Genomic DNA, 26,665 nt, shown 5'->3' on the forward strand with positions numbered 1-26,665 from the left:
TAAAAAAGAACAAAATAAAAATGTAAGGTAAAGCCATGTTCTCCCCAAGTTGCCCTAAGTTAGAACCAGATATCTCTAGGCAGAGCCAACAGTATCACACATTGTAAACTAGTCTTTAGCAAGGTCTCATCAACCCTGCCCGGCTTCACCCGACCTTGGCATAAACCCTCATCCTGTTTCAGAAAAGCTCCAGCACACTCAGCGTTGATCCAAGCTGTGTTACCTGTTGTTACCTCAGAGCTGAGCTCCACGCTGACCTCCCCCCAGGCCTGCTGTAGGCACTTTCCCCTCGGCAAGACTGTGAAGTAAATGGTTTCTGCCTCTGTGGTATAATAAAAAATAAATAAATATTTGGTCTTTGTCCCTGATTCCTGGCACAGAGCTAAAATCCATGGAATTTACTGTCTTTTGTGTGCTCGTGAGGTGACTCATACTGGGGGCTGGTCACCAGAAAAGCCAACCACATGACAAGAGGGTTAGAACTTCCACCTCCCCCACCCCCAACACCAACCTCCAGGGAGGAGAGAAGGGCTGAAGATTAAGTTCAATCATCCATGGCCAATGATTTAATCAATCATGCCTATGTAATGGAACTTCTTCCATAAAAATTCCTAAATGAGAGGTCAGGAAGCTTCCAGGTGTGTAAACACACCACTGTGCTGGGAGGCCGGTGCATTCGGAGAGCATGGAAGCTCTGCAGCCCTTGTCCCATACCTTGCCAGATGCATGTCCTTCATTGGGCTCTTCTTGAGTTGTACCCTTTATAATAAACTGGAAAAGTAAAGCACTTTCCTGATTTCTGTGAGTTATCTGGTGAATTATCAAACTTGGTGGGGGGTGGTCATGGGAATCCTCAAATATGTAGTTGGCTGGGCAGAAGTGTGGGTCACCTGGGTACCCCACTTGCAGCTGGCATCTGAGGTAGGGGCAGTCTTGTGGAACTGGGCCCTTTAATTTGTGGGATTTCACACTAATTCCAGGTAGATAGTATCCAAATTGAATTGAGTTGGACATCCAGTTGATTGACGTCAGAGTACTGGAGAACTGGTGTAGAAAAATGACACATATTTGTTGTCAGAAGCAGTATCAGAAAACATCGCACAGTCCCAGACTCCCTACTCCAACCCCCGCACCCCAAGGACCACCTAACCTTAACCGTGTTCCTTGGATCCCCAGAAGTACTCCAAGAACTCCATGAATCCCAAATCCAAAACGGGCCCTAGGCTATGAAACTGTCTCTTTCCCCTCTCATCTCCCCTGCCCACCCGACAAGAAATGTCTGTATGCTATGTCCTGTGCCTTTCCACGTCTGTGCCTTTGACCACCTGGAATGTTTGCCTTCTTTTCCTATAAATTTGAAGTCCAGCTCAAATGACTTCTTAAAGTCTCACCACATCACTCCACCAAATGTCATCTTTCCCTAATTTGGGACAATTAATCTCTACCTCTCTTTATATGCTGTAATGACATGTCACTTTCTATCTTATATTATGGTTTTCTGATGTTCATCATTTATTTTCCCTACTAGACTATAAAACCTTTGCTGGCAAGGAACTTGCAGTCAAGTCAGAGAGATATATTGTGATCCTTGGTTGAATTATCTTTGTATTCACAACCTGGCTTGGTGTTTGGCTCTTAGTATTCACAGAATAATTTCATAAGTGAGTCAATCAATCTCAAAAGTGCTATATGAAACCTACCAGCCTCAAGAGAATGATCAATGAATGGAACATATGCAAAATCTGAAGTAAAAGATCTGTCCCTTTCTACACATGGGGCTTGTGCTAATCAGAGAAAGAGATGTAAGAAGAGATTTATTTTAGGAATTGGCTTACTTGATTATATAGGCTAATACGTCCCATGACGAGGACAGTGGGGAATGTAATTCACTCCAGGTCCAAAGGTCTGAGAATCAGGGCAACAGTGGCATAAGTCCCAGTCTGAGTCCAAAAGCCCAAGAGCACCAATATCTGAAGGAAGGAGAAGATTAACATTTCAGCTCAAGCAGAAAAAGCAAATTCACCCTTCCTCTGCCTTTTTGTTTTATTTAGGCCTTCAGTGGTTTGGGTGATGCCCACCCACACTGGTGAGGGCAATTTTCATTAATCTGTCTACCAATTCAAATGCTAACCTCACAGACACACCCGAAAATAATGTTTTACCAGCTACACGGGTATCCCTTAGCCCAATCAAGTTGAAACATAAAATTAACATCACAGGGCTCATGGGGAAACCAAACCTATCTGACTGTGCTAATCACCCAATTTATTTTTTGCCCAGAATCCTGGTTTAGGACCAAAGAAACTGGAATCTGAATGAACCCCCAAAGAATAAAAGAAATCACTGAGGTCTTTCCTCCTAGTCAGAGGACTACTGTTTTTCTGTCCCTTGCTCCCAAACCTCGAAAGCTCCAGGCCATGCCGAATTCTAAGAGCAATTATGAAGTGTTTTTTTGAACCTGCAAACCACAAACCAACTTGTGTGGTTAGACAACCTCCAATATCCATCCTCTGATGACTTGGGAAGAAGTGAAAACTGTCTCATCAATATTTGGTGACTTATACTTTCCAAAGAAGTTACAAATAGAAAATGTGCACACTTGGGGCACCTGGGTGGCTTAGTGTGTTAAGCATCTGCCTTCAGCTCAGGTCATGATCTCAGGGTCCTGGGATGGAGCCCCGCATTGGGCTCTCTGCTCACTAGGCCTGCTTCTCCCTTTCCCTCTGCCTGCAGCTCCCCCTGCTTGTGCTCTATCTCGCTGTCAAATAAATAAATAAAATCTTTTAAAAAAATGTGCACACTTTCAAACAATGAAATATGGCAAATTATACCACACCCATCATCCCTGAAGACTGAACAGGATCCCTTTCTCTTTCCCTAGGAGAACTATCACAGCTCCAGGGAAATGTTTTTCCTCTAAACTCAACAGCTGATGAGAAGCTCTGGAAAAGAGAAATAGGAAAGGAACCGAAAGGAAGACCTGAACGCTGATCTACATTAAGCTGACTCAACTAAATAAGTGGTGAGACTCATCTGTTATACTTCACTATGCAGAGGGATGCTTCCATTTTATAGCTGTAGTAAATTCAAACCAGAAAGCAACATAATATTGGCATTTCAATCCAGAAGCCTCCGATAAATACACACAAGCACACACTCTTACATGCATGCTCCCTGCCCAGGCCCCTCAGCTCTGTGCGTTGAAAGCTTTATGAACGAAAGCTTGCAGGATATCCAGAGACTGCTGACAAGATTCAAAGGGATAGAATTTTACAAATCCTTATAAAAGAACTGGGAGCCCTTGCCAATGGGAATTTGAAATATGTTCCTCCACTCCTTTGGCTGTACAGAAGAAAAAGGTCATAAACAACTTGCCAAGAACATACATTCCCACAGAACATATCACCCTCATGCTAAGTGCTCACCCTCCTCTCTTTTTAAGCACTAGGAATCAGTGACATTACTGGGATAATACAGACCTGCCTGGCACCTTCAATCACTTGGCAAATTATAGAACAGGGCTATGTCACTTTAGCTACTAAAATAAGGAAGCAGACTGACATTACCAAATAAGCATGTGCAGTGCAGGTGTATAAGAAATGGGGCAATATTTCAAGTGCTTGGGAAGTGACAAATTTTATGTTGAGCCACATCCACTGTAGGGCACCAGAGGATATTTCTTCAAGGTGCAGGCACTGCATGAAGGTAAACTGTGCTATGCACATTGGTAAAATGTTTATATTCCATCAGCTTTCTTGCCAGAGGAAAGTAATAATGGTGCTTTGTACATATGCCAGATGAATTTTATTATAGAAGCCACAGCTTATTTCTAAATAAATTATTAAATCATCAACTCTTAAATGAAATGGAATTGCTTGCACTGATCTCCCAGCTAAAAGATGCTCTTTAGTAGAAAATGATTGTCCCAGAATAGGAGAGTTAATTCAACTACATGCTTCAGAAGATTGTGGAAAGGTAAGAAAACCAGTATTTATTCAGCAAAATGCCAAACACTGAGTAGACACTTGCTATGTGACTTAGCTAATACCAACCTACAAGAAAAGAACAATTACTCCCACATCAAAGATGAGAAAATTCCAAGAGGCTGGACCACTTGCCCAGAGACATGATGCTAAGAAGTGGTAGTAATGAGATTTGAAAATCTAGGTCTTACTAAAACCTAAGCTCATTTAAATGCCATATGCTAACTCCCAACCTGGACAAAGTAGGCCTAGATAATCTTGCCCTGGCTTTTGAAGCCAAAATTAAATATAAGTAAGTCACCTGTAGTAAGTCATTCACCTGTCAACCATTAGGTGCTAATGTCCATATATTTTCGGTAATTGGCAGCACACACTGTACATTTGATGCATAAAGACTTTATACCCTAATATAATTGCTGTTAGCAAAACAAAAGACTTGCTGGTCAAAAAAAATGGTCAAAACAAATTTTTTTAAAGATTGTATTTATTTATTTATTTGAGAGAGAGAGAGAGCACACGTGAACATGGGAAGGGTACGGGGGAGGGAGAAGAAGGGGGAAAGAATCTCAAGCAGAGCCTGCACTGAGAACGGAGCTCAACATGGGGCTCAATCTCATGACCCTGAGATCCTGACGTGAGCTGAAACCAAGAGTCAGACACATAACCAACTGAGCCAACCAGGCACCCCCAAAATTTTCTAAAAAGTGGAGTAGAATGGGAAGCTAAGGATCATCTAATTCATGCTTCCATTTATTCATTCAACAAATATTTATTGAGTACCTAAGACCATGCACTGCTCTAATCAATCACTAGGGATATAGCAGTGAACAAATCATATAGCATTTCTAGGCTCATAGATCTTACATTCTAATGGTGAAGACAGGTAATAAATAATATCTTTACTATGGAGAAACCTGGCAGACACTACCTTAATCAAATGCTGAAGGTTAACATCACCAATAATGTATGGATGTCATTTATGTCCTGATATGATGTGATAAAAAGGGCATTTAACCTCTGTGGTACTCTTTCAAAAAAAAATAATAAACAACACGTAACTCCAGTCTAATTATGAGAAAACATCAAGCAAACTCATATTGGGGGCATTCTACATAATATCTAGCCAGTACTTCACAGGGCTGTCAAGGTCATGAGAAACAAGTAAATTTACACACATATGGAAACTAAACAACACACTCCTGAACAACCAATGGGTCAAAGAAATAAAAAAATATGTCCAAACTAAACAAAGGGAAAAAATGAGAGCGAGAGAGAGAAAAATCAAGAAACAGATTCTTAACTATAGAGAACAAAATGATGGTTACCAGAGAGGAGAGGAGTGGGGGGATGGGCTAAAAAGGTGATGGGGATTAAGGAGTGCACTTGTGATGAGCACTGGGTTATGTATGGAATTGTCGAATCACTATATTGTGTACCTGAAAATAATATAACACTGTATGTTAACTAACTGGAATTAAAATAAAAACTTAAAATATAAAAAAAAATGGACCACTGTAATTCAGGAGGAGGTGGGAGCTGGCAGGAGTTATATTTGAAATCAGTGTACCTTCTGCTCAATTTTGGTGTGAACCTAAAACTACACTAAGAAAAAAATATTGTTTTAAAAAAAACTGAGCAGCTTCTTATAAAAAGATTTGATTTTTTAAGAGAATGGGAAGGGAAAAAAAAAGAGGTAAAAAGTTTTCCTCTTGATAAGACCCTGTGCTTCAACTTTTGCTATTATAAAAACATGCAGAACAGAAGATTAGAGCAAACACTTTTTCCCTATGTTTGTTTGTTTTGTTTCTTAAAGTCCACATATAAGTGAAATCATATGGTATTTGTCTTTCTCTGACACTTAGCATTTCACTTAGCATGATGCTCCATCCATGCCATTGCAAGTAACAAGATCATTCTTTTTAATGGTTGAGTAATACTCCGTTCTCTCTCTCTCTCTCTCTCTCTCTCTCTCTCTCTCTCTGTGTGTGTGTGTGTGTGTGTGTGTGTATACTACAACTACATCTTCTTTAACCATTCATCAATTGGTGGACATTTGTGCTGCTTCCATATCTTGGCTATTGTAAATAATGCTGATATTAACATAGGGATGCATGTATCCCTTTGAATTAGTGTTCTTTGATTCTTTGGGTAAATACGCATTAGTGTGATTGCTAGATCCATAAGGTAGTTCTATTTTTAACTTGTTGAGGAATCTCCATACTGTTTTCCAGAGTGGCTGCACTATTTGCATTCCCACCAACAATACAAGAGGATTCCTTTTTCTCCACATCCTCACCAACACCTGTTGTTTCTTGTGTTGTTGATTTTAGCCATTCTGACAGGTGTGAGGTGATATTTCATTATAGTTTTGATTCAATTTCCCTGATGATGAGTGATGTTGAGCACCTTTTCATGTGTCTGTTGGTCATCTGTATGAAAAATGTCTATTCATGTCTTCTGCCCATTTTTGATTGGATTATTTGGTTTTGGGGTGTTGAGTTGGATAGTTCTTTATATATTTTGGATACTAATCCCTTCATCAGGTGTCATTTGCAAATATCTTCTCCCATTCAGTAAGTTGTCTTTTAGTTTTGTTGTTTCCTTCACTGTGCTTCACTTTTTATTTTGATGTAGTCCCAATAGTTTATTTTTGCTTTTGTTTGTCCCAGGAGACACAGCTTGTCCTTGGAGACACAGCTAAGAAAATGTTGCTATGGCCAAAGTCAAAGAAGTTACTGCCTGTATTCTCTTCAAGGATTTTTATGGTTTCAGGTCTCACATGTAGTTCTTTCATCCATTTTCAGTTTATTTTTGTGTATGGTGTAAGGAAGTGGTCTAGTTTCATCCCTTTACATATGGCTGTCCAGTTTTTCCAACACCGTTTGTTGAAGAAACTGTCTTTTTTCCATTGGGTATTCTTTCCTGCTTTGTCAAAGATTAATTGTCCATATAATTATCGGTTTATTTCTGGGTTTTCTATTCCGTTCTATTGATCTATGTGTCTATTTTTGTGCCAATACCATACTGTTTTGATTACTAGAGCTTTGTAATATAACTTGAGATCTGGAATCGAGATGCCTCCAGCTTTGCTTTTCTTTTTCAAGATTGCTTTGGCTATTCAGGGTCCTTTGTGGTTCCATGCAAATTTTTAGAATTGTTTGTTTTTTAGGACTTCCAGTATTATGTTAAATAAAAATGGTGAGAGTGAACATATCCCTTATCCTGTTCCTGAACTTAGGGGAAGAGTTCTCAGTTTTTCCCCACTAAGGATGATGTTAGCTGTGGGTTTTTCATATATGGCCTTTATTATGTTGAGGTACGTTCCCTTTAAACCTACTTTGTTGAGGGTTTTTATCATGAATGGAATGTTGTACTTTGTCAAATTCTTTTTGTGTCTATTGAAATGATCATGTTGTTCTTATTCTTTCTCTTGTTGATGTGATGTACCACATTGATTGTTTTGCCAATATTGACCCACCTTGTAAAATAGAACCAGAAATAAAACCAATTTGGTCATGGTGAATGATTATTTTAATGTATTAAATGTATAGTCATCGAGTGGGTATTTTGTGGTATCTCACTGTGGTTTTGATCACAGCATTTGATTTTTAGTGGTACCTCATAATGGCACATTTTACAATTTTATGGATGAGAAAAATGAAGCATAAGAAAGTTAAGTCCAAGGTCATATATACCTAAAAAGTGTAAGAGCGGATCTTTACTGACCCCAGACACCATAACACCAGAACCGATACTCTTTTTTTTAACCAACTAGACTTTAAGTAGATGATAAATAACTGTACAAGTGACTATAACTTTAACTGACATTCCACAAAACATGTTTGATTTCCTAACTTGTACAATGTCGTTTGTAATCTTACACTTGCGTATGCTTCAACTTAACACATTTTTAAAACTTTTTCCCTATCTCCATTTTCATTCTGCTAGCCACCTTGAAGTGATATTGTTTAGTATAAATTGTACTGCTGAATTTGGCTTCAAGTTATAAACACTAATGTTATATCATTATTGGAGACATTGTGCTTTCCAAACATTGATGGTGTGTTTTATTCTTTCAATGAAATATATGCAATAAAAAACTGTCTTCAAAACTGACCTTCAATCTTCTGTTTTATCTTGAACTGTAATCTATTATTTTTTAAATTTCATTCTTCTCTACTGGTAATCTTTTTAATTGAAATATAATTCTCATGGCATAAAATTCACCTTTTATTTTTACTTTTTTTTAAAGATTTTATTTATTTATTCAACAGAGAGAGACACAGCGAGAGAAGGAACACAAGCAGGGGGAGTGGGAGAGGGAGAAGCAGGCTTCTTGCTGAGCAGTGAGCCTGATGTGGGGCTCGATCCTAGGACTCTGAGATCATGACCTGAGCCGAAGGCAGAGGCCTAAAGACTGAGCCACCTAGGTGCCCCTAAAATTCACCTTTTAAGGTGTACAATTCAGGGGCACCTGGATGGCTCGGTCAGATAAGCGTCTGCCTTCGGCTCGGGTCATGATTCCAGGGTGCTGGAATCGAGCCCAGCATCTGGCTCCCTGCTCAGCAGGGAGGCTGCTTCTCCCTCTGCCTCTGCCCCTCCCCACTACTTACACTCTCTCTCAAATAAATAAATAAACCTTTAAAAAAAAAAATAAAGTGTACAATTCAGTTACTTTTAGCATATTCACAAAGTCATATGATTATCAACACTATCTAATTCCAGAATGTTTTTATTATTCTGCAAAGAAACCTTGTACCCATCAGCAGTCACTCTCCACTTCACCTTCCTCCCAGCCCCTGACAAACATTAATCTATTTCCTGTCTCTGTAGATTTGCCTATTCTGGACATTTCATATAATGGAACCACACAATATGTAGCCTTTTGTGACTGGTTTCTTTCACTAAGCAAGTGTCCAAAGTTCACCCAGGTTGTATGTAGCATATATCCAAATTTCATTCCTTTTTTTTTTTTTAAGATTTTATTCATTTATCTGACAGAGAGAGACACAGCGAGAGAGGGAACACAAGCAGGGGGAGTGGGAGAGGGAGAAGCAGGCTCCCTGCTGAGCAGGGAGCCCAATGTGGGGCTCAATCCCAGGACCCTGGGATCATGACCTGAGCCGAAGGCAGATGCTTAATGACCGAGCCACCCAAGGACCCCCAAATTTCATTCCTTTTTATGGCTGAATAATATTCCATTGTATAGATACACCCCCATCTGTTTAGCCATTCAGAGCCCATACTCAAACTTCTCTGCTACATTACCCATCAAAACACAGAGGGTAAAGTGCTGCCACTACCTGATATTGAGATTACAGGAGGAAGACCAGGTTTGATGCCGAAGGACAATGAGTTTAGTTTTAGACATATTAAGTATGATGTTCCTGTGGTACCTCTGGCTCCAGATGTCCAGTTGTTTACAGCTAAATATGCAAGTCTAAAGCAGTCTAAAGGTCTGAGATGGACATACCGATGAGGAGAAGGAGAGCTGAAACACTTAGGGGATAGGGGACACTGAAAACGTGGGAGTATATTAGAAAACACCCAGAGAGATCAGACAGAGCACATATAGTACTTGTATTTGCAGGGCTCTGCTAGATAACATAATTACCCCTAAATCTTAGTAGTTTAACAAATTAATTAATTTCTTATATACAAGGTCTACTATAAGTCCAATGGTTCTCTAGGAAATCTCCCTCCAAGTGGTAACTCGGAGATCCAGGCTGACTCCATCTTGTGTCTCCACCAACTTGATCCTTCCGCACTAATGATTGCTGCATCTGGGGAAGAAAGAGCTGGAGCTCAGGCAGGAGCTGAAACAGCTGAAGTTGGGGAGTGAAGAAAATCATTGCCTCTTACGAGTCACTGCCACTCACAAGGCACTTACTAGTTATGTTTGGCCCCTACCTGTGTGCCAACGATTTAGGAAGTGTAGTATTATGGATAACCAGAAATGGGAGAAGAAGCAGGTAATGGTGAGTATTAGCCATGTCTACCATATTTCCTATGGTGACAGTCTCAAATGTCATTCCATCAAAGGGGATGGAAAGCGAGAATCCTCTAGGCAAACTTATTGAACAGAAGCAGGGCCTGTTCATAATTATTCACTCCCAGGTATATACAGAGGGAACTGGCACAAGAGATCACCCCGAGGGAATGTGACCCCACGGAGGCCAGGATCTTAATAGGCTCTGTGGCCTCCACAGGTCAGGTGTCATTTAGGTACAGTGCCATGCGACCTCACTCGCCCAGTAGTTGGATCTTATGGAAAACTGGAAGCATGGATGCCCCCTAAACTCGGCCCATCCCAAAAAAAAGAGAAAACCACAAGAGGGGAAGAGAAGACCAAGGTGGGAAGAAGGCATGAAGGTGAGGCCCATTCATCTCTGTGCCGACCACTCCAGCTATCTCAGTAATTATTGCATTAAATGTGTGACACAGTGGGGAGAAAACAATTATCAATAACCAAACCTGACTGGAGTCACTGCCAATCTTTCCCTGATGAACTTGCACTATATTTCTATGCCTAAAAATCCCCAGGGATGTTTATTAGGATCCCAAAAGGTCAGACCTGGTTGCTTTGAGCTCTTGCTAACAAAGCAGGAATTCACTAACACCCCTTGAAGCCAGAGGTCTCTGCTACCACCACCACCACCACCCTGCCGACCTGACACTTGTCCTTAAAATCAGAAGCTGTTTGACAGCCTATGGGAGCAACTTGATCCTACTGTTTCCAAGGAGTTGCTCCCTAATCCTCTGAACCCCATTACCCTCTACTCTGCCTCTCATGAAAGGAGAGAATAAAGCTCTCCTCCACATGGCTTATGCTTCTACCAAATGGCTCAAGTGTAACGAATGTTTATGGGCTAAATATCCCTGTTAAAACTCAGATCACATCACAACATATATACATACATATATAGGACATGTACATCTCAGATCATACCAAAATACACACACACATACACACACACAGGATATGTGTCAGTGTGTACATGTATACATATACATGAAGATCTCAAAACCAAGAGGCAAGTTAAAACTAGAAACACAATATGGGCAAGACCAAGAAGCATAAGATTCCCTGTGCATGCCAAAATCAGCTAAATATATAGACTTTGGAATGAATATTAAAACCATGATTATAAAATCTAAAGGAAAAGTTTTTAAAAATCCATGAGAAGTGACTTTTTATTAGAACTTTTCTGTATCTTCCCTAGCCTACCCCACTTTCCCCTGTAACAACCTAATCTTAGTTAATTCTTATTTAATCTGGACTAAGAGACACAGTTTATTACTACATAATTATAACTGGAACATGGAACTGCTTAGAATATAGTGTTTGAAGAATTTTTAATGAAATTCATTCATTTATTTAATAAATATGTATTGAGGATCATACAAGGCAAAAAGGATAAAACAGTTAGCTAGGACACACAGTCCCTGCCTCAAAGAGCTTATCAGTCTAGTAAGGAAGGCAGACAATTAGGTATTTATAATATAAGGCAGTAAACACCATAACACATGTAAGAAGGACAACTAACCAGAGAAAACTTCCAAGTGGAAATGACATCTAATATAAGTAGCCTTTGATAGAGGTAAGGACTACATTTCTACACAGAGGAAAAATTATTTCGCAAAGGCCAAAAACAAATGTGTGCAAGTGAAGAGTGGCAAGAAATGAGGCCAGGAAGTAAGTAGGAGCCCAAGCACATAAAGAATTTGGAGTTTATCTGGAGAGCAATCAGAAGGTACTCCAGGGAATTAAGCAAGGGATCGCCCTATCAGATTTTGCTTTAGGAATAATGCTCTGACTAGGGAGAATGGATTGAAAGAGGGATAGGACACAAGGCAAGGGGGACCAGTTAGGAAGCTGTTAGAATATCCAGGCAGGACGGGATAACAGTAGCCTGATCCAGGGAATCCAGTGGCGGTGGGAATGAAGAAAAATGGACACCGATTTATGACATGGTGAATGAGTGGATGCGGTGGCCATTCAGTGAGCTGCAATGCCTCTCAACCTTGACTCAGCAGATGCATCACCTGAGGATGCAGATTCTGACCCAACAGGTCTGAGATGGGACCAGAAACTCTGCATTTCTAATAGCTCCCAGGTGCCTGCAGCACAGTTGGAGCAAAAAGGAGCCAGAAGGCAGAAGAGGAGGAAGAACGCTGAAAGAAAAAAAGAGATAAATTCAGATGTAATGCATTGAAATCCATATGGTAAATTTAAGTGGAGATCTCGCCCTGTAGGCAGTTAGAGAGATGAGTCTGACACGCAGAGAAGAGCTGGGCTGGAAGCAGAGCTTTGAGTCACCAGTAAAAATATTGTGGAAGTTGCCTCCACCCCCTCTCTCCCATTTTAAATGGAATAGTGGGGCTGGAAGCCAGATGGCAGTGGGTTCAAAAGTGAAAGGTATAGAGGTGGAGACACGGATTCAAGAAATTTAGTTGTAAAGGGAAAGAGAAGCATAGAACAATAGTTGGAGGACAGTGTGGAGCTGAGAAAGGATTTTTTTAAGATAAGACTGACTTGAACATGCTTAAATGCTATTAGACATAGCTGTCCATCAATAGGTCGTTAGCAAAATCAACCAGGCTTCCTGTCTGACATTTCTACTTCATCCTTTCTAACAGTCAACAGACATTCTATATTGGACTAATAATTTTCCTGTTAGCTTTGACAGCTATATTATAACTCAGGTCTCCTATAGACACAATACTAGAACATAAAGAAGGCAACTCTGCCCAGGATCTACCTACTACCTACTCGCCTTATTCTAAGGCTCTTTCTCTAGGAGCCATATATTGAATGCTTTCCTATCATTTTCACCACCAACAATAATTTTATTTTTCATATTACTATTATATATCATATTACATTTTATATGCCCTTAGAGCAAACCTGACATAAGCAATTAAAAGACGGCACCCAGGGGCACCTGGGTAGCTCAATCGGTTAAGCATCCAACTCTTGATCTCAGCTTAGGTCTTGATCTCAGGGTCATGGGTTCAAGCTCCAAAAAAAAAAGACGGCACCCAAGGACTTAATCACTGAATACCACTGAGAATCGTAGAACATATGAAAGTTTAGAAAGGACAAGGAAAAGTGGACAACTACTTCACTAGGCATATGGAAATTAGGAGTTCTGCTGGCTGGCCGCCAGAAACTCGGAACCGAAACCAAGGAAAGGTCTGTGCTCTCTTAGAGTTTATTACACTAATTACAAAATAGCAATTTGCAAAGGCACAAATAAAGTGTGGAAGACTGAAATAAAGGATGAAACTCAGCAAGAGATGGGGAATAGAAGGACATAAAAAAGAATTGTTGAAGGCTTTGAAAGAAAAGACAAAGATGAACGATAAGCGGAAGAACAGGGAAAGGACAGAGTGAGTCCTAAAGGTTGACCTCATCACAGAGTATTTATATAAGAGATATGGAGCTGCAAGATAAGTTTGCTAAATACTTTGAGTAAATTCACATCATGACACCAAAATTTATGCAGGAGATGTCATTGTTATTTACAGTTCATTAAAAAAAAAAAGTAAAAGGATAGCTATTTTGGAAAAAAAAAAATGAATCACACACTTGAAAGGACCTTGAAAAATCATCTAGTTCTTGACAAAGGAGTATAGCTGTCAGCCTCCAGCCGTTAGCACCTGCAGCATCTGTCTCGGACTTCTAGCCAAGGTCACACTCTCCCAGGGCATCGCCCAGCCAATAACTGAGCACGGCAGGGCCACCACAGTCTGGCTCTGTGCACCTAACAAAAGCCTCCTCTTTGCCCTCGGCTCCTGAGCTCCCTTTCATGTTGTCCAGGACTCTGTGAGGTCTACCTATCTCACACTTCCTATCACAGGAATCAGATCAGCATTCCTTTGCATAGGCTTTCCCCACCTAATCATGCCTGCTCGGCTTTTTACCTTTCACGGGCATTATGTCCCCAGTCCCCCAGGAAATTTCATGAACTCCTAAGTCTACCTCCACGGCTGTCTCCTGATGGATACAACTAATGCAAAGAACATATTCACAATTCTCGTATCTGACAAAAGACAGACTCTACAAAGGATCTTTGAAATACAGTAAGACAACCCAATTTTTTTTTTTTTAGATGGACAAAGACTTCATTTAAAAAGGTATGCAAATGGCAAACAAGCACAGGAAAAGATGTTCTGTATCATAAGCCCGGTGAAAAATGAAAAGTAAAATCACAGTCAGATACCATGACACACCGATCAGAATAGCTAATATTGAAAAGACTGACAATTCCAAGTGAGAAAGAGGATGTGTGGCAACTTACATTTGCATACATTGCTGGTGGGCGTGTAAAATGGTACAATCATTTTGGAAACCAGTTTGGGAGTTTCTTATAAAGTTAAATTTGTATTTACCATATGACTCAACATTTACACTTCTAGACATTTACTCCAGAGAAATGAAACCTTGTACACAAAACACCTTGTACAAAAATGTTCACAGCAGCTTTATTGATAATAGCCAAAAACTGGCAATAATCCAAACAATAAATGAGTGAATAAATTACAGTATATCCATTCCATGAAAAGAGTACTTAGCACTTAAAAAGAACAATGTACTGGTACATGCAACCACATGAATGAATCTCGAAAACACTGAATCAAAGTGGCTTCTGCGTCCAAGAAGCCAAATACTTAAAAGGACATATATGATTTCATTTCTATGAGGTTCTAACACTGGCAAAACTAATCTTGGGTGATAGAAATTGAATCAGAGGTTGCCTCAAGGAGTGAGGGACTGACTGCAAAGAAGTACAAGGAAATTTCCCAGGGTGATGGAAATTTCGACACCTTGATTCAGTGGGGGTTACACAGGGGTATATATTTGTCAAAACTCATCAAACTCTACAGGCAGAATGTATGCATATTACAAGTAAATTATACCTCAATAAAATTGATTTTTTTAAATGTATTCCCGGCATGTATAAATACTATACTAAATAAATACTAAACAAATATATAAATACTATATCTAATAGAATCTGTTGGTATTGCAAGTAGAATATTTATCTCATTTACATTTATATGGTTATTGCTAGAAAGTAAAGAGGCTGTTGGTCTGTTTATTTTTCTTACAGCCAGCAGCCTTATCAAATTCCCTTATTCTGTTGTTTTTAACAGAATTCCTTTGGGTTTTGTAGGCATATAATCATATAAACAGCAAAAAGAAATAACTTCATCTCTTATTATCCAACATTTTATAGATTACTTTGTTTACCTCTCTTATTACATTTTCTAGTCTTCAAAAGAATGTTGAATAATAAAGGGCATCACCAGATGGCCTTTTCTCTACCTTCAAGGAAGTAACTGAGTGTTCAGACTACTACCTGCAGTTGGATTTTTCATAAAGGGTTTATCAATTTGTAGTTTCTTTCCATTTCATTTTATTTTGTTAAATTTTTTCAAATGACTTTGCAGCTTAGATAACATACGGCTTTTCTCCTTTAAACTGATTCCAATGAAATATGCTTATAGATTTCCTAATATTGCAACAGTTTGCTTCCCTTGAATAAAACATCTTGAATTACTTTTGATATGGTACTGGATTCTCTTTTAAATACATATTCATAAGCTAACTTGAACTTGGGAATTTTTTTATACTATCTTTATCAGGTTACTATAAGGCTGGCTTCATAAAATGATTTAGGGAGTTTCTTTTTCTTTGCCCTAAAAGAGTAAAAAATATTTAATTATGCATTTTCTTTGAAGATTTATTTATGTGAAAGAGAGAGAATGAGAGAGAGCGAGGGAGGGAGGGGCAGAGGGAGAGCGAATCTCAAGCGGACTCCCCAATGAGTGTGGAGCCCATCTTGGGGCTCCATCTCACAACCCTGAGGTCATAACCTGAGCCAAAGTCAGATGCTTAACCAACTGAGCCATCCAGGAGTCCCATCCATTGTTCTTTAAAGATTAAAAAGGATTTAAAGGATTTACCTATGTGTCAAGTCTTCGTGCTATTTTTTATAATGGATATTTAATTTCCAGTTTTTCTAGGGTAATTAGTCTCTTCGTGTTTTCTACTTATTGGGTCAGTTTTATTAGAAAGTAATTCACATCTCCTAGGTTTTCAAATGTGTCGTTCTTGAGTTTTAGTTAGTATAGTACTTGAATTTCTGTATCATTTCCTCCTTTCTCATTTCTACCTCGTATAATTTTGTTGTTGTTTTTTTTAAGTCGAGGTCAAAAGAGGATTATCTAGGGCACCTGGCTGCCTCAGTTGGTAGAACATGTGACTCCTAATCTCAAAGTCAGGAATTTGAGGCCCAACTATTTAAAAAATAAACACACACACACACACACACACACACACACACACATACACAAATACCTGGCTGGCTACTCCTGATCTCAGGGTAGAGAGTTCAAGCCCCACACTGAGTGTAGAGCTTACTTAAAAAAAAAAAAAAAAAATCATCTATCTTATCGGTCTCTTCAAAGAACCAGCTTTAGGATTTATTTATGTACGTTTGGGAATTTTCTATTTTATTAATTTCAATTGATATTTTCATTGCCTCTCTTACTATCATTTTGTTGCTAATTAAGATATACAGTAAGTATGTGTCTTTTTCTTTAATTATAAAGACATTTAAGCCTATAGAATTGCCTCAGTACAACTTTCATTTGGTCCCATGTTTTCTGGTAGGAAGTGTTCAGATTTTAATTGCTTATTGTGTGTCATTTTAATTTTTATTTCCTTTTTGATCCAAAGGAAATAAGGTAATTCTAAAGCCCAGTGTAATAGTTTAAATTACTGGAGTCTTTTATTATTATTTATTACTAATTTTGTTGGATTATGATCAGAGAATATGACTTATAAAATGTCTGGGTTTTTAAGGTATTTTATGTGGCCAAGTATAGAGTGTTTTTATACATATTCCATGGACCTACCAAGTAAATTATATATACGTATATAATATATATGTAATATATATGTATTTATGTATATACTATATATATACACATACTAGGTTTGTAGTATATATGTTGTAATTACTATATATATGATGCAAAATTCTGAGCATTTAAAATTATCACGTAAACCACCCATCCACCCTCACACGCATGCTCATGGTAGCCCTTACTTCGCTTATCTTTTTTTTCATAGCATGTATCCTTTATGATCTTGTAACAATGTAATTTACTTATACAGTGCTTATTGTTCATCCCGTCAATTCCACATGAATGTAAAGCGCAGGAGAACTGCTAAGTTTTGTCTGCGGTTCATTGATGTATCCGAAAAGCTACAACGGTGCCTGGCACCAGAAAATACATTAAATAAATAAATCATCATTACCACATGACCACACAAAAAGCAAAACAGCAATACTACCGGTGTCCATTCAATTCACTAACATCCGTTTCAACATCTGCCACGTGTCAGAATCATGCTGGTGCTAAGTACATGTAGATAAACAAGTCCCCGTCCTCACGCAGCCAATAGGGCATCTGAGAAGGAACGGGAGCCAGTGAAGGATACCGTGAATCAACAAGAAATGTATTCCTTTCATAAACGTACTTTTTGTATGTATTGATCTCAAAATGGCCGCAGTGGCTACCTTTTCGACTCTATTGTCGTCCTTTGCTTCTAACAACTAAACACCACCGGCTATCAAATCCCTAAGACGTACTGAGGGGGCTTCTAAAAGAGACAGCGACCTTGGCCAGTAATCGCCCATCCACCGAACGACCTCGAACGGTTTTCCCAGGGCGCGGGGCTCCAAAACCCACAACACTCTAGAGACCGCGGCCGGAATGCCAAGGGTTTCACTGAGCGTCCCGGCTGCCCTCCGAATAGGTCAAGGTCGGACGGGCCCCGCGAGGAAGGAAGCCGTCTCGCCCACAACAGGCGCTCGCCGACACTTTGGGTCCACGGAAGGAGCCCCAACCACCAGGGAGGAAGAAGCGCAGTCCTCAGCGGAGACTCACCCACCAACACCCGACACCACACACGAAGGGGCAGCGGCAGCCTCCGGGCGCGTCCGCCTCGCAGCCTTCGCCCCGCCCCTCGGACCGGAAGAAATTGCCGACGCTTCCGGCGCCTAGCAGGCCTGGGGTTGCCTCTGTGATGTCGTGGGTTCAAAGGGCTCCCTTGGTCCGGGGTCCCGGAGAGGAGGGGGACGTGTTTGACGAGGAAGCGGACGAGTCGCTCCTGGTGCAGCGGGAATGGCGGAGCCACATGCAGAGACGAGTCAAAGTAAAGCTGCGCGGCGGGTGCGGGGTAGATATGCCGGGTTGCGGGCACAGGGGCAAGGAGCTGTCAGGAGTCAGGGTCGCGAGAGTAGAGGCCCGCGTGGTCCCAGCCTGGCCCGGCGCCGCCCTCCCTACCCCTGCCACCTAGATCCTGCTAGGATTTTCCACTTGGAAGCGTGTGAAGGAACCACGGGGCGGCGCGTTAGACGCAGGGCACAGACCAGAATAAGGTGGGTCTGACTTTGAAGAGATTGCAGTTTGATGAGGACCACAGAGAAGGTGGGGGAGAAACATAGACACTGACTATACCAATTAGGGGTGTCAAAGGACATGTGGTTGCTTGAGTGGGTGAAGAGCCTAAAGTTAGGAGTGGTACTAATCGAGACATACGGAAAAAGTGAATTTAGGAATGTCGAAGAGCAATAAAGGAAAGCTACTGTGGAATACCGTGGCTAAGTGAAGGAATACCAAAGTTGGTGTCTTTGTTCGGTGTGAAGTACCCATATCTACTTTGTCTCACTATTCACCGAAACTAAGCTTAATACCACACACTCAGTTTCCAGTTGGAACACTCAGAGCTGAGTTCACCTGGTGAGGTCCACTTCCACCTAATATCCTTGCCGTTCATTATGTTGCGCTTGATCTGCCCTTGTTTGTTTCAGTAAAATGTTTGCTTAGCCCAAAGACCGTGTTATCAGTTTCAGAAACGCTTCATGTGAGGCGGGGCCTAGACAGGTTAGTAATCATCTTCGGCTTCTGTGGCACCATCGCAGATGCAGGACAAAATCCCTGCCCGCAGAGAATTTACAGTTCATTTGAATTTAGTTATCAAGCAAAATGTCTAAAATCACACTTTTCATCTTTTTCCTAACACAGTTTCCTCCTTCCCGACTTGAGTTGATTATTGAAGACCTCCAATAACCTATTTATTACCCTGCCTTCTCACCCACTCACACCAGTGTTGCCAAGGGGCCAGACATGTAACTCTCTGTGTTTCCTTTCTGTGAAGGTGGTGTTAACACAGGATTTTTAAAAACTGTATAAGAATCAGTATTTTTAAATGTGCCAAATAAGTCGACTTCAAAAGTGGGATTGTGCCAATAATAAACCTTTATGAGAAGCGTAGTCTGCTTCCGTTGTGTGGCTATGCCATTTGTTGTAGAACCATTATGTTAAATAGTAAATAGTAATTTAGTTAAAGGCCCATCTCATCAATTTTCCAAACTGGTTCTATAACTTAAAACCTACAGTGGTTTACTTGGTGTTAATTACAGCTGCAGTTCTTCATTACTTATTTTTAGGAAGGTTATAGAGATGGAATAGATGCCGGCAAAGCAGTTACTCTTCAACAAGGCTTCAATCAAGGTTATAAGGAAGGTGCAGAAATCATTATAAACTATGGACAACTCAGAGGAACATTGAGGTAACTTTTTAAACTTAAATGATGAGTCATTTTAACCTCAGTAATACTGGAGGACTTGTATAAAAGTAGTATGTAAAAATAAAGCACTTAAACTGAAGTGCTTTTTCTAGTGTTAAATCCAAAAAGAGTACTGCGGAGCATAGAATAATATGGCCTTCAAAAAGTCAAAATCATCAGTTCATCCACTTTTGATATGTGAGTCGGGTGTTGTCCTTTACTGCAAAGAAAATGATAGGAAGGTGTATATTTTTTGCTACCTGAACTACCACTAATTTGTATCTCAAAGTAATTTAAGAGATCTTCAGGTTTTGAATAAAGCTTTTAATCTTGCACGTGTGGCAGAACACAGTATAACAGACTTCTAGACTAGAAGTGCATGATGAAAATTATAACTGGTAATAGAGAAATGATTCCATTTACTTTAGTGCTGAACGTTGAACACCTGTCAAGATTCCATAGTAATAACAGCGTATATCAGACTCAAGTGGTCAAATGGCAGAAAGAGCTAGGAGCATGACAGGCTTGTCATCTTTGACACTTTATACCTTTTAAATTGTCCTCTATAGAAAAACAAACAAAAAACTATAAAACGGTTCAAAGAATCACTAATTTTAAAAAGTAGGAAATAAAAGTTATCAAATCAAAAAAAATTGAGGTCTTAGGAAATTCAACTGTAAGAAATCAGAATTTATACAGTAGGAAAATGATCAAGTATTCATTTTACACCAAGTTAAATCTTTTACAAGCTCAGAAAGTTTATTGCTAAATCTTTTATATCAGTTGATTCCATTTTTAAAACATGATTACTCTTCGGGGCACCTGAGTGGCTGGGTCAGTTAAGCATCCAACTCTTGATTTCTGATCAGGTCATGATCTCAGGGTTGTGAGACTGAGCCCCTCAGGGTGGCGTTGGGCATGCAGCCTGCTTAAGATTCTCTCTCTCCCTTTCTTAAAAAAACAAAACAAAACAAAACAAAAAAAAACACAAGATTACTTTTCACAACAACCATTATTTTATATCATGATTACCTGAACAATCTGAAATGTTAGAAAATAAAAGTATCATCTGTACTAGAAAAATAAAGATATCTATTAGGACTAGAAGAATTCTTACCTTCTTCAAGAAAATTATGAGTTATCTCAACAATGATTATAACAACGTTGGGAAAGAGAAGTTGCCTCAAAACTTTTTTTTCTACCCTTTAGTTTTGATGGCAAGTGACTATATGGTTAGAACAATTGTTTTCAACCTTGGCTGCACCTTGATATCAGCTGGGAAGCCTTAAAAAATAAGGCTTAAAAGATAAGCCTTAAAAAATAAGGCCAGAGATTCTGATTTCGTTGGTCTGGGATGTGACCTAGGCCTTGACAGTTTTAAGAGCCTCCCAGGTGATTCTAATGTACATTCAGGTCTGAGAATCACTAGTCCAGAAGCTGTGTGCTGTCCTTAAAGGAGAAACTAATTTTTGTGATCTCTTTCCCTGACTTGCATCCCTCTTCAGCGGAAGCTACACAGTCATAAAGAAAAAATCTAAAGTCAAGAAAAGTGGATGTGAGGGGTGCCTGGGTGGCTCAGTTGTTAAGCGTCTGCATTCAGCTCAGGTCATGATCCCAGGGTCCTGGGATCGAGCCCCACGTCGGGCTCCCTGCTCCACAGGAAGCCTGCTTCTCCCTCTACCAGTCCCCTTGCTTGTATTCCCTCTCTCACTTTGTCTCCGTCAAATAAATAAATAAAATCTTTAAAAAAAAAAAAAGTGGATGTGGAGTTGTGAAGGAGGTGTTAGGAATTATAAGCAGTTTATAAGATTACTTCCAGTCTAATTTTTATCAAAAGATAATATCTTTGTATATTTTAAAATCCATTTTAGCATCATTACTTTCCCTGATTTTGACTTACATTATTATTGATTCATTTTTGCATGGTGTTATCTGGAAAAGAAACATGTAGGATTAGCATCAAAAATTTGAAAAGCCTTTGTTTAATTTTTTTTCCTATTTAACGCTTGTTTATATTTTCATTCAGTGCTTTGCTGTCGTGGTGTCACCTTCATGATAATGGTTCGGCTCTGATCAGTAAAATAAATAATCTTCTGGATGCAGTTGGCCAGTGTGAAGAGTATGTGCTCAAACATCTCAAATCAATCACTTCTCAGCCCCATGTTGTAGATTTGTTGGACTCTATTCAGGATATGGACCTTTGTCATGTAGCTCCAGCTGAGAAAAAGATGGATGAAACTAAAGATGAAAGACTCTGTGAAAACAATGCTGAGCTTCACGAAAACTGTAGCAAGAGTCTTAGTGAGGCAGATTGTTCATCTTTAGAATGTTGTAGAATACAGGAGCATGCACATTCTGCAAACCCAAGCCTCACTTGGATTTTAGAACAGACAGCCGGTTTAGTAAAACAGTTGGGAATATCACTTGACATATTACAGCACCTCAAACAACTTTAAAAATTCTCTTCACTTTTCTAATGAAAGTAATGTTCGTAACATTTTTTAGAACATTTTGTTTCTTAACAAACTAACCAAAATTTGTACCAGTTTCTACGTCGAACATATCACTTGTAGGTTATCCTTCATGGAAATTTGCAATATCTTCAAATTAACACTATTCAGTGTAATAAGAGCTTTTTTTCTTTGTCACTGGTAATTTTTATGTCATTTAAGATACGCTCAGAAACTCGAGTTGCCATTGTCATTTTCAAGTTTCTGATCAAAATCAAGCATTTTCAGACTCATTAGCAAGAGTGAACAAGAATCAAACACATTTTGTAAGGACCTAACCCTGCTTTCTGCTCTTGTCACCATCAGGTGGTTAGGACCTTAACACCCACTAATTAGACCAAAGTTACTATAAATAACCGTGGATAACATTGTAAATAGACACACATAGATATATAGAAATATATATATATTGAAATTAAGAGGCTGTAAGTGTAAGAAATTGAAGAAATGTTTATACTGATGATTAAAAACAAAATTTGTTTTTGGTTTCGTTTTTTTTAATTCACAAGTAATCCCTACACCTAGCATGGGGCTGGAGCTCACAACCCCCAGATCAAGAGTTGCATGCTTCTCCAACTGAGCCAGCCAGGTGCCCCATAAAATTCATTTTAGTTTTATGTTAAAGGCAAGGATATACAATTCCATGGAAAATACAAAATACATTTCATGCTCAAGTACCTGGTTTTTCCACGTATTAAGGAGTTAGTAGTGGTGCCTAACAATGTGCCAGATTATTTCTAAACTGCAGTTTTGTTTCACATATCCATATAGGAATAAACACTGAAACCACTGACTTATATATTACCCTGTAGCAGTATTCTTAGTCTAGCATAGACAAAATTAAGATTCAAGCTTTTGCTCCAGGACCTAAGCATACAAGAACAGGAAAGGATTTTTCAGTGCTTTCTTGCCTAAAATACAGAGTTGTATGAGGTGCCTGCCTTCAGACCAGACCTTCTTTTCTCTAAAAGATAGACATACTAAGATAGTGAGAGAATCTGATAAAAGAAGTCTTCCAAAAAATTCATAAAATATTCTGTGATCTCACAACCTCCTTCAAGTTCATAGAACATTAAAAGCCGTGCCTGGTGGCTCACAACTTGGGGTTGTGAGTCCGGGCCCCATGTTGGGTGTAGATTGCTTAAAAATAAAATCTTTTAAAAAAAAAGTTCACAGAACATTAAGAAATTAAGCAACAAATTTGAAGTGAGAAGATCATATACTGGGGCGACTGGCTGGTTCCATTGGTGGAGCATGTGACTCTGGATCTTGGGGTTGTGGGTTTGGACTCCATGTTGGATGTAGAGATTACTTAAAATCTTTTTAAAGAAACTAAAAAGAAGACCATATACTGTTTGAAGATTTCTAAAACATGTTGAAGAAATAAAGTGACATTTGACTTAAAAAAAGTGTTTAAGGGCACCTGGATGGTTCAGTCAGTTAAGCATCCCAACTCTTGGTTTCAGCTCAGGACATGATCTCAGGGTCCTGGGATCGAGCCCCGCATTGGGCTCTGCTCAGTGGGGAGTCTGCTTCTCCCTCTCATTCTCCCTCTGTGCTCTCCCTCTCTCTCAAATAAATAAAAATTTTAAAAAATAAAATCTTTTTTTTTTAAAGTGCTTATATCTCTCTAGGTGAAAACACTATTTCAGATACTTACTAATTGTCTTGTTCTGTATATTTTTTTTTCCATGTTTATGGACCGGTCAAAATCTCAAATCCACATGGGATGTTATAAGCAGTCTCTAAAGTCTTAAAGTGTTGTTCTGCCCTGCGTATTAGATATGAAATCTCCATCTCTAATGATACATCTCAAGAAAGTCACACCCTGCGTAAAAATTACACCAGTGCAGTAAATCTTGAGATTTTATGTGGGCTCACCCTGCTAGGATTCTCTGCAGATAATACCCCTTGCCACTACTGATAATACGGTGTTTTTGTGCAGATTTCATAGAGAAATCAAGAGAACTAGCTGAGTTGATGAGGCTGTTTGGTCGAAAATAACTCTTAAACTTGCTTTGCCTTTGAAAGAAGTTTCTGGCCTGCAGAAATGGACGTTAATGGTATGCCAATCATACCTATGTCTAATGAACACAAGCCTCTGTACTAGAACCAGCAGGAGTGAGGGAAAGAAAGCCTGCTTGCCATGTGTCTTTTGTCCTGACTCATGCTGTAGGCCTGCCGGCTGTTGCCATGGTCAGACCCTGGATGACCATAAAGGTAAAGCAAGACCGCAGGTGCAGCCAGAGTTGTAAGGCCCAGAACCCATACATGAAGCCTGAGGGGTGTGGCCTCCTTACAAACAGAATTTTCACCCTAAATAATTTCTAGATGCTGAAAACCCTGGAGCTCTTTAGTTTGCTTTAATGGAAGGAAGAGTCCACAATTCTCTGCTTTTTGGACATTTTCAGTTGCTGGAGCTGCTGAGGCCACCAAAATAAAAATAAAAATCTTACTAATTTCAGACCAATGGATGAAGTAAATGTCATATGCTATGTTAATAAACTACCAATCAGACTTCTGACTCGACAGAAATTCTCAAATCTCTATCCTGATGGTACTTGACCCATAGTCGGCCTTTCTTGCTTCTGCTGTCACCGCCTCTTCCCAACAAACTACCAGAAGAGGAGTCTGCTGTCGCTCTCAGACTGTTTTCTGCTCATTCACTCCTCAGCGTCCACCTGCTTCTTAAGGTCACCTGTGGCTGAGCTCCCACAGCGGCCCCTCCCTGACTTGTTTCCCCTGTCACTGGACACGGTGACCATCCCCGGCTTTTTACAGTCCCTCCACTTGCCTTCAGCAGCACGTTTTCTCACCCTGCTTACCCTGGTCTCTCGCTGTTTCCTACCATTCTGCTAAGTCTCGCCTTCTCTGCCTGCCTGAGGATGCCACACTTTCATCCGTGGACCTCTTTTTGTTTTTATACCCTAACCAGATTGTCTCACTTGCTCCCACAGTTTCAAACATACTATCCCAAAGCTGATGTTCCCACACCTCTTATTCTCCCAAGCTCTAGACCTATACTTCCGACTGCAATTTCTGCCTACCTGGGTCGGGGCTTAGCTGCAGAGCACGCCTAAAACTGACCTCGGTTCCATCTTCTCCCCTCCCCCGCCACCCGAACTGCTGTACCTTTTGTACTTGCGATCTCCTGTAATCTCTGTTCACTCAAAGCCGGAAAGTTTTTTTTTTAATCGAGATATAATTGATACATAACACTATATTAGCTTCGGGCAGACAGTATGATTCAATATTTGTATATAATGCAAAGCGGTCACCACAAGGAGCTTAATTAACATCCATCACCACTCACAGTTACGATTTTTTTTTTTTCTTGTAATGAGAACTTTGGAGATCTACTCTCTTAGCAACTTTCAAATATATAATGCAGTATTATTAACTATAGTCACCATGCTGCACATTACATCCCCATGACGTTTATTTTATAAATGATTTGTAAAAGCTAGAAACGTTTTAAGTTTTTCTCTGCTTTTCCTTTGCTATCGGACCCTACTTCCAATGGGGAGTTTATCTGTCTTACTTTAAAACATGCCTTGAGGGGCACCTGGGTGGCTCAGTTGGTGAAAGGGTTGCCTTCGGCTCACGTCACAATCCCAGGGTCCTGGGATCGAGCCCCCCATCGGGCTCCCTGCTCAACGGGGAGTCTGCTTCTCCATCTTCCTCTGCCCACCTTATCCCGCTCGTGCTCTTTCTCTCTCAAATAATTAAATAAAATCTTTAAAAAAAATGCCTTGAATCTGGCCCCCCTTTCATTCTAATCGCCAAATTTTAATTAACCTTTGCACCAGCCTCATGACTAATGTCAGTACCTCCAATCTAGCGGTCTTCCTGTCCATGCTCCCCTGCCACCCTTATCTACTGAAACAGGTTCCTTCTAGAGTTTAAAGTCTGTATTTATTCCCTTTTTTCTACTGGCTAAATTATAAACTTGAATTTCATTTCTGGACCTCTGCGGAATTGTCCATGTGATTTCCCATCCTGCCTTCTGCTTCACTGTGCACTCTGCACCTCTTGATGAACAATACTCTATGCTTTCTGGACAGTTCCCAACTTCTAATTTTATTCATTGCTGACCCTTCTCCCCAGAATATTTTATTCCACATCCATCCTTCCCAGCAAATTCCTACTTAACCTTCAGTACCAGCTCAAATTTCAACTTCCCCAGGCCCAGCTAGCTCTTTCCAGTATTCCCTCTGCATCATTTTGAGTATCTCAGACTTCAAATTTATTCAGGAAATCGCCTTATTCTTTGTTACATCCCCCGCACTTAGCATCATAACCTATACTTAGGTGGTGCTTGACTAGAGAATAAGTGAATCTACTAGACAAAATGAAAAGAAAACCAGAAATTTTAGGATTCAAAATACATCACGTTCTTTTGTTTTTAAAAGGGAAAAGGAACCTTTGTATTTAACTTTAAGAAAAAAATTTTCTGGGAGCCTGGGTGGCTCAGTTGGTTAAGCAACTGCTTTCGGCCCAGGTCATGATCCTGGAGTCCCGGG

The 26,665-nt window shown here is 39.8% G+C and overlaps 1 protein-coding gene and 1 long non-coding RNA gene across 3 annotated transcripts in view; one reads left to right on the top strand and one right to left on the bottom strand.

Annotated features, from left to right (window-relative positions):
- The first annotated feature begins 18,032 nt into the window (after positions 1-18,032).
- YAE1 (YAE1 maturation factor of ABCE1) lies at positions 18,033-23,728 on the top strand. Its single transcript, XM_025853172.2, has 3 exons — positions 18,033-18,216; positions 19,514-19,635; positions 21,659-23,728. The coding sequence occupies exons 1-3, from the start codon at positions 18,088-18,090 to the stop codon at positions 22,086-22,088; spliced, it is 681 nt and encodes a 226-aa protein (XP_025708957.1). The 5' UTR covers positions 18,033-18,087; the 3' UTR covers positions 22,089-23,728.
- LOC141371485 (uncharacterized) overlaps positions 20,449-26,665 on the bottom strand; it is an 8,038-nt gene continuing 1,821 nt past the window's right edge. Inside the window, exons 3-4 of one of the 2 annotated variants that reach the window (XR_012376465.1) lie at positions 21,533-21,564; positions 20,449-20,583 (exon numbers count right to left, since the gene is read on the bottom strand). This is a non-coding gene — a long non-coding RNA (uncharacterized lncRNA). The remainder of the gene's footprint in view (positions 20,584-21,532; positions 21,565-26,665) is intronic. The other variant, XR_012376466.1, reaches the window with a different exon arrangement.

This window comes from Callorhinus ursinus, unplaced genomic scaffold (genome assembly GCF_003265705.2).
Source record: "Callorhinus ursinus isolate GAN/ISIS: 27379988/994484 unplaced genomic scaffold, GSC_fseal_2.0 scaffold73, whole genome shotgun sequence".
Taxonomy (NCBI): Eukaryota; Metazoa; Chordata; class Mammalia; order Carnivora; family Otariidae; genus Callorhinus; species Callorhinus ursinus.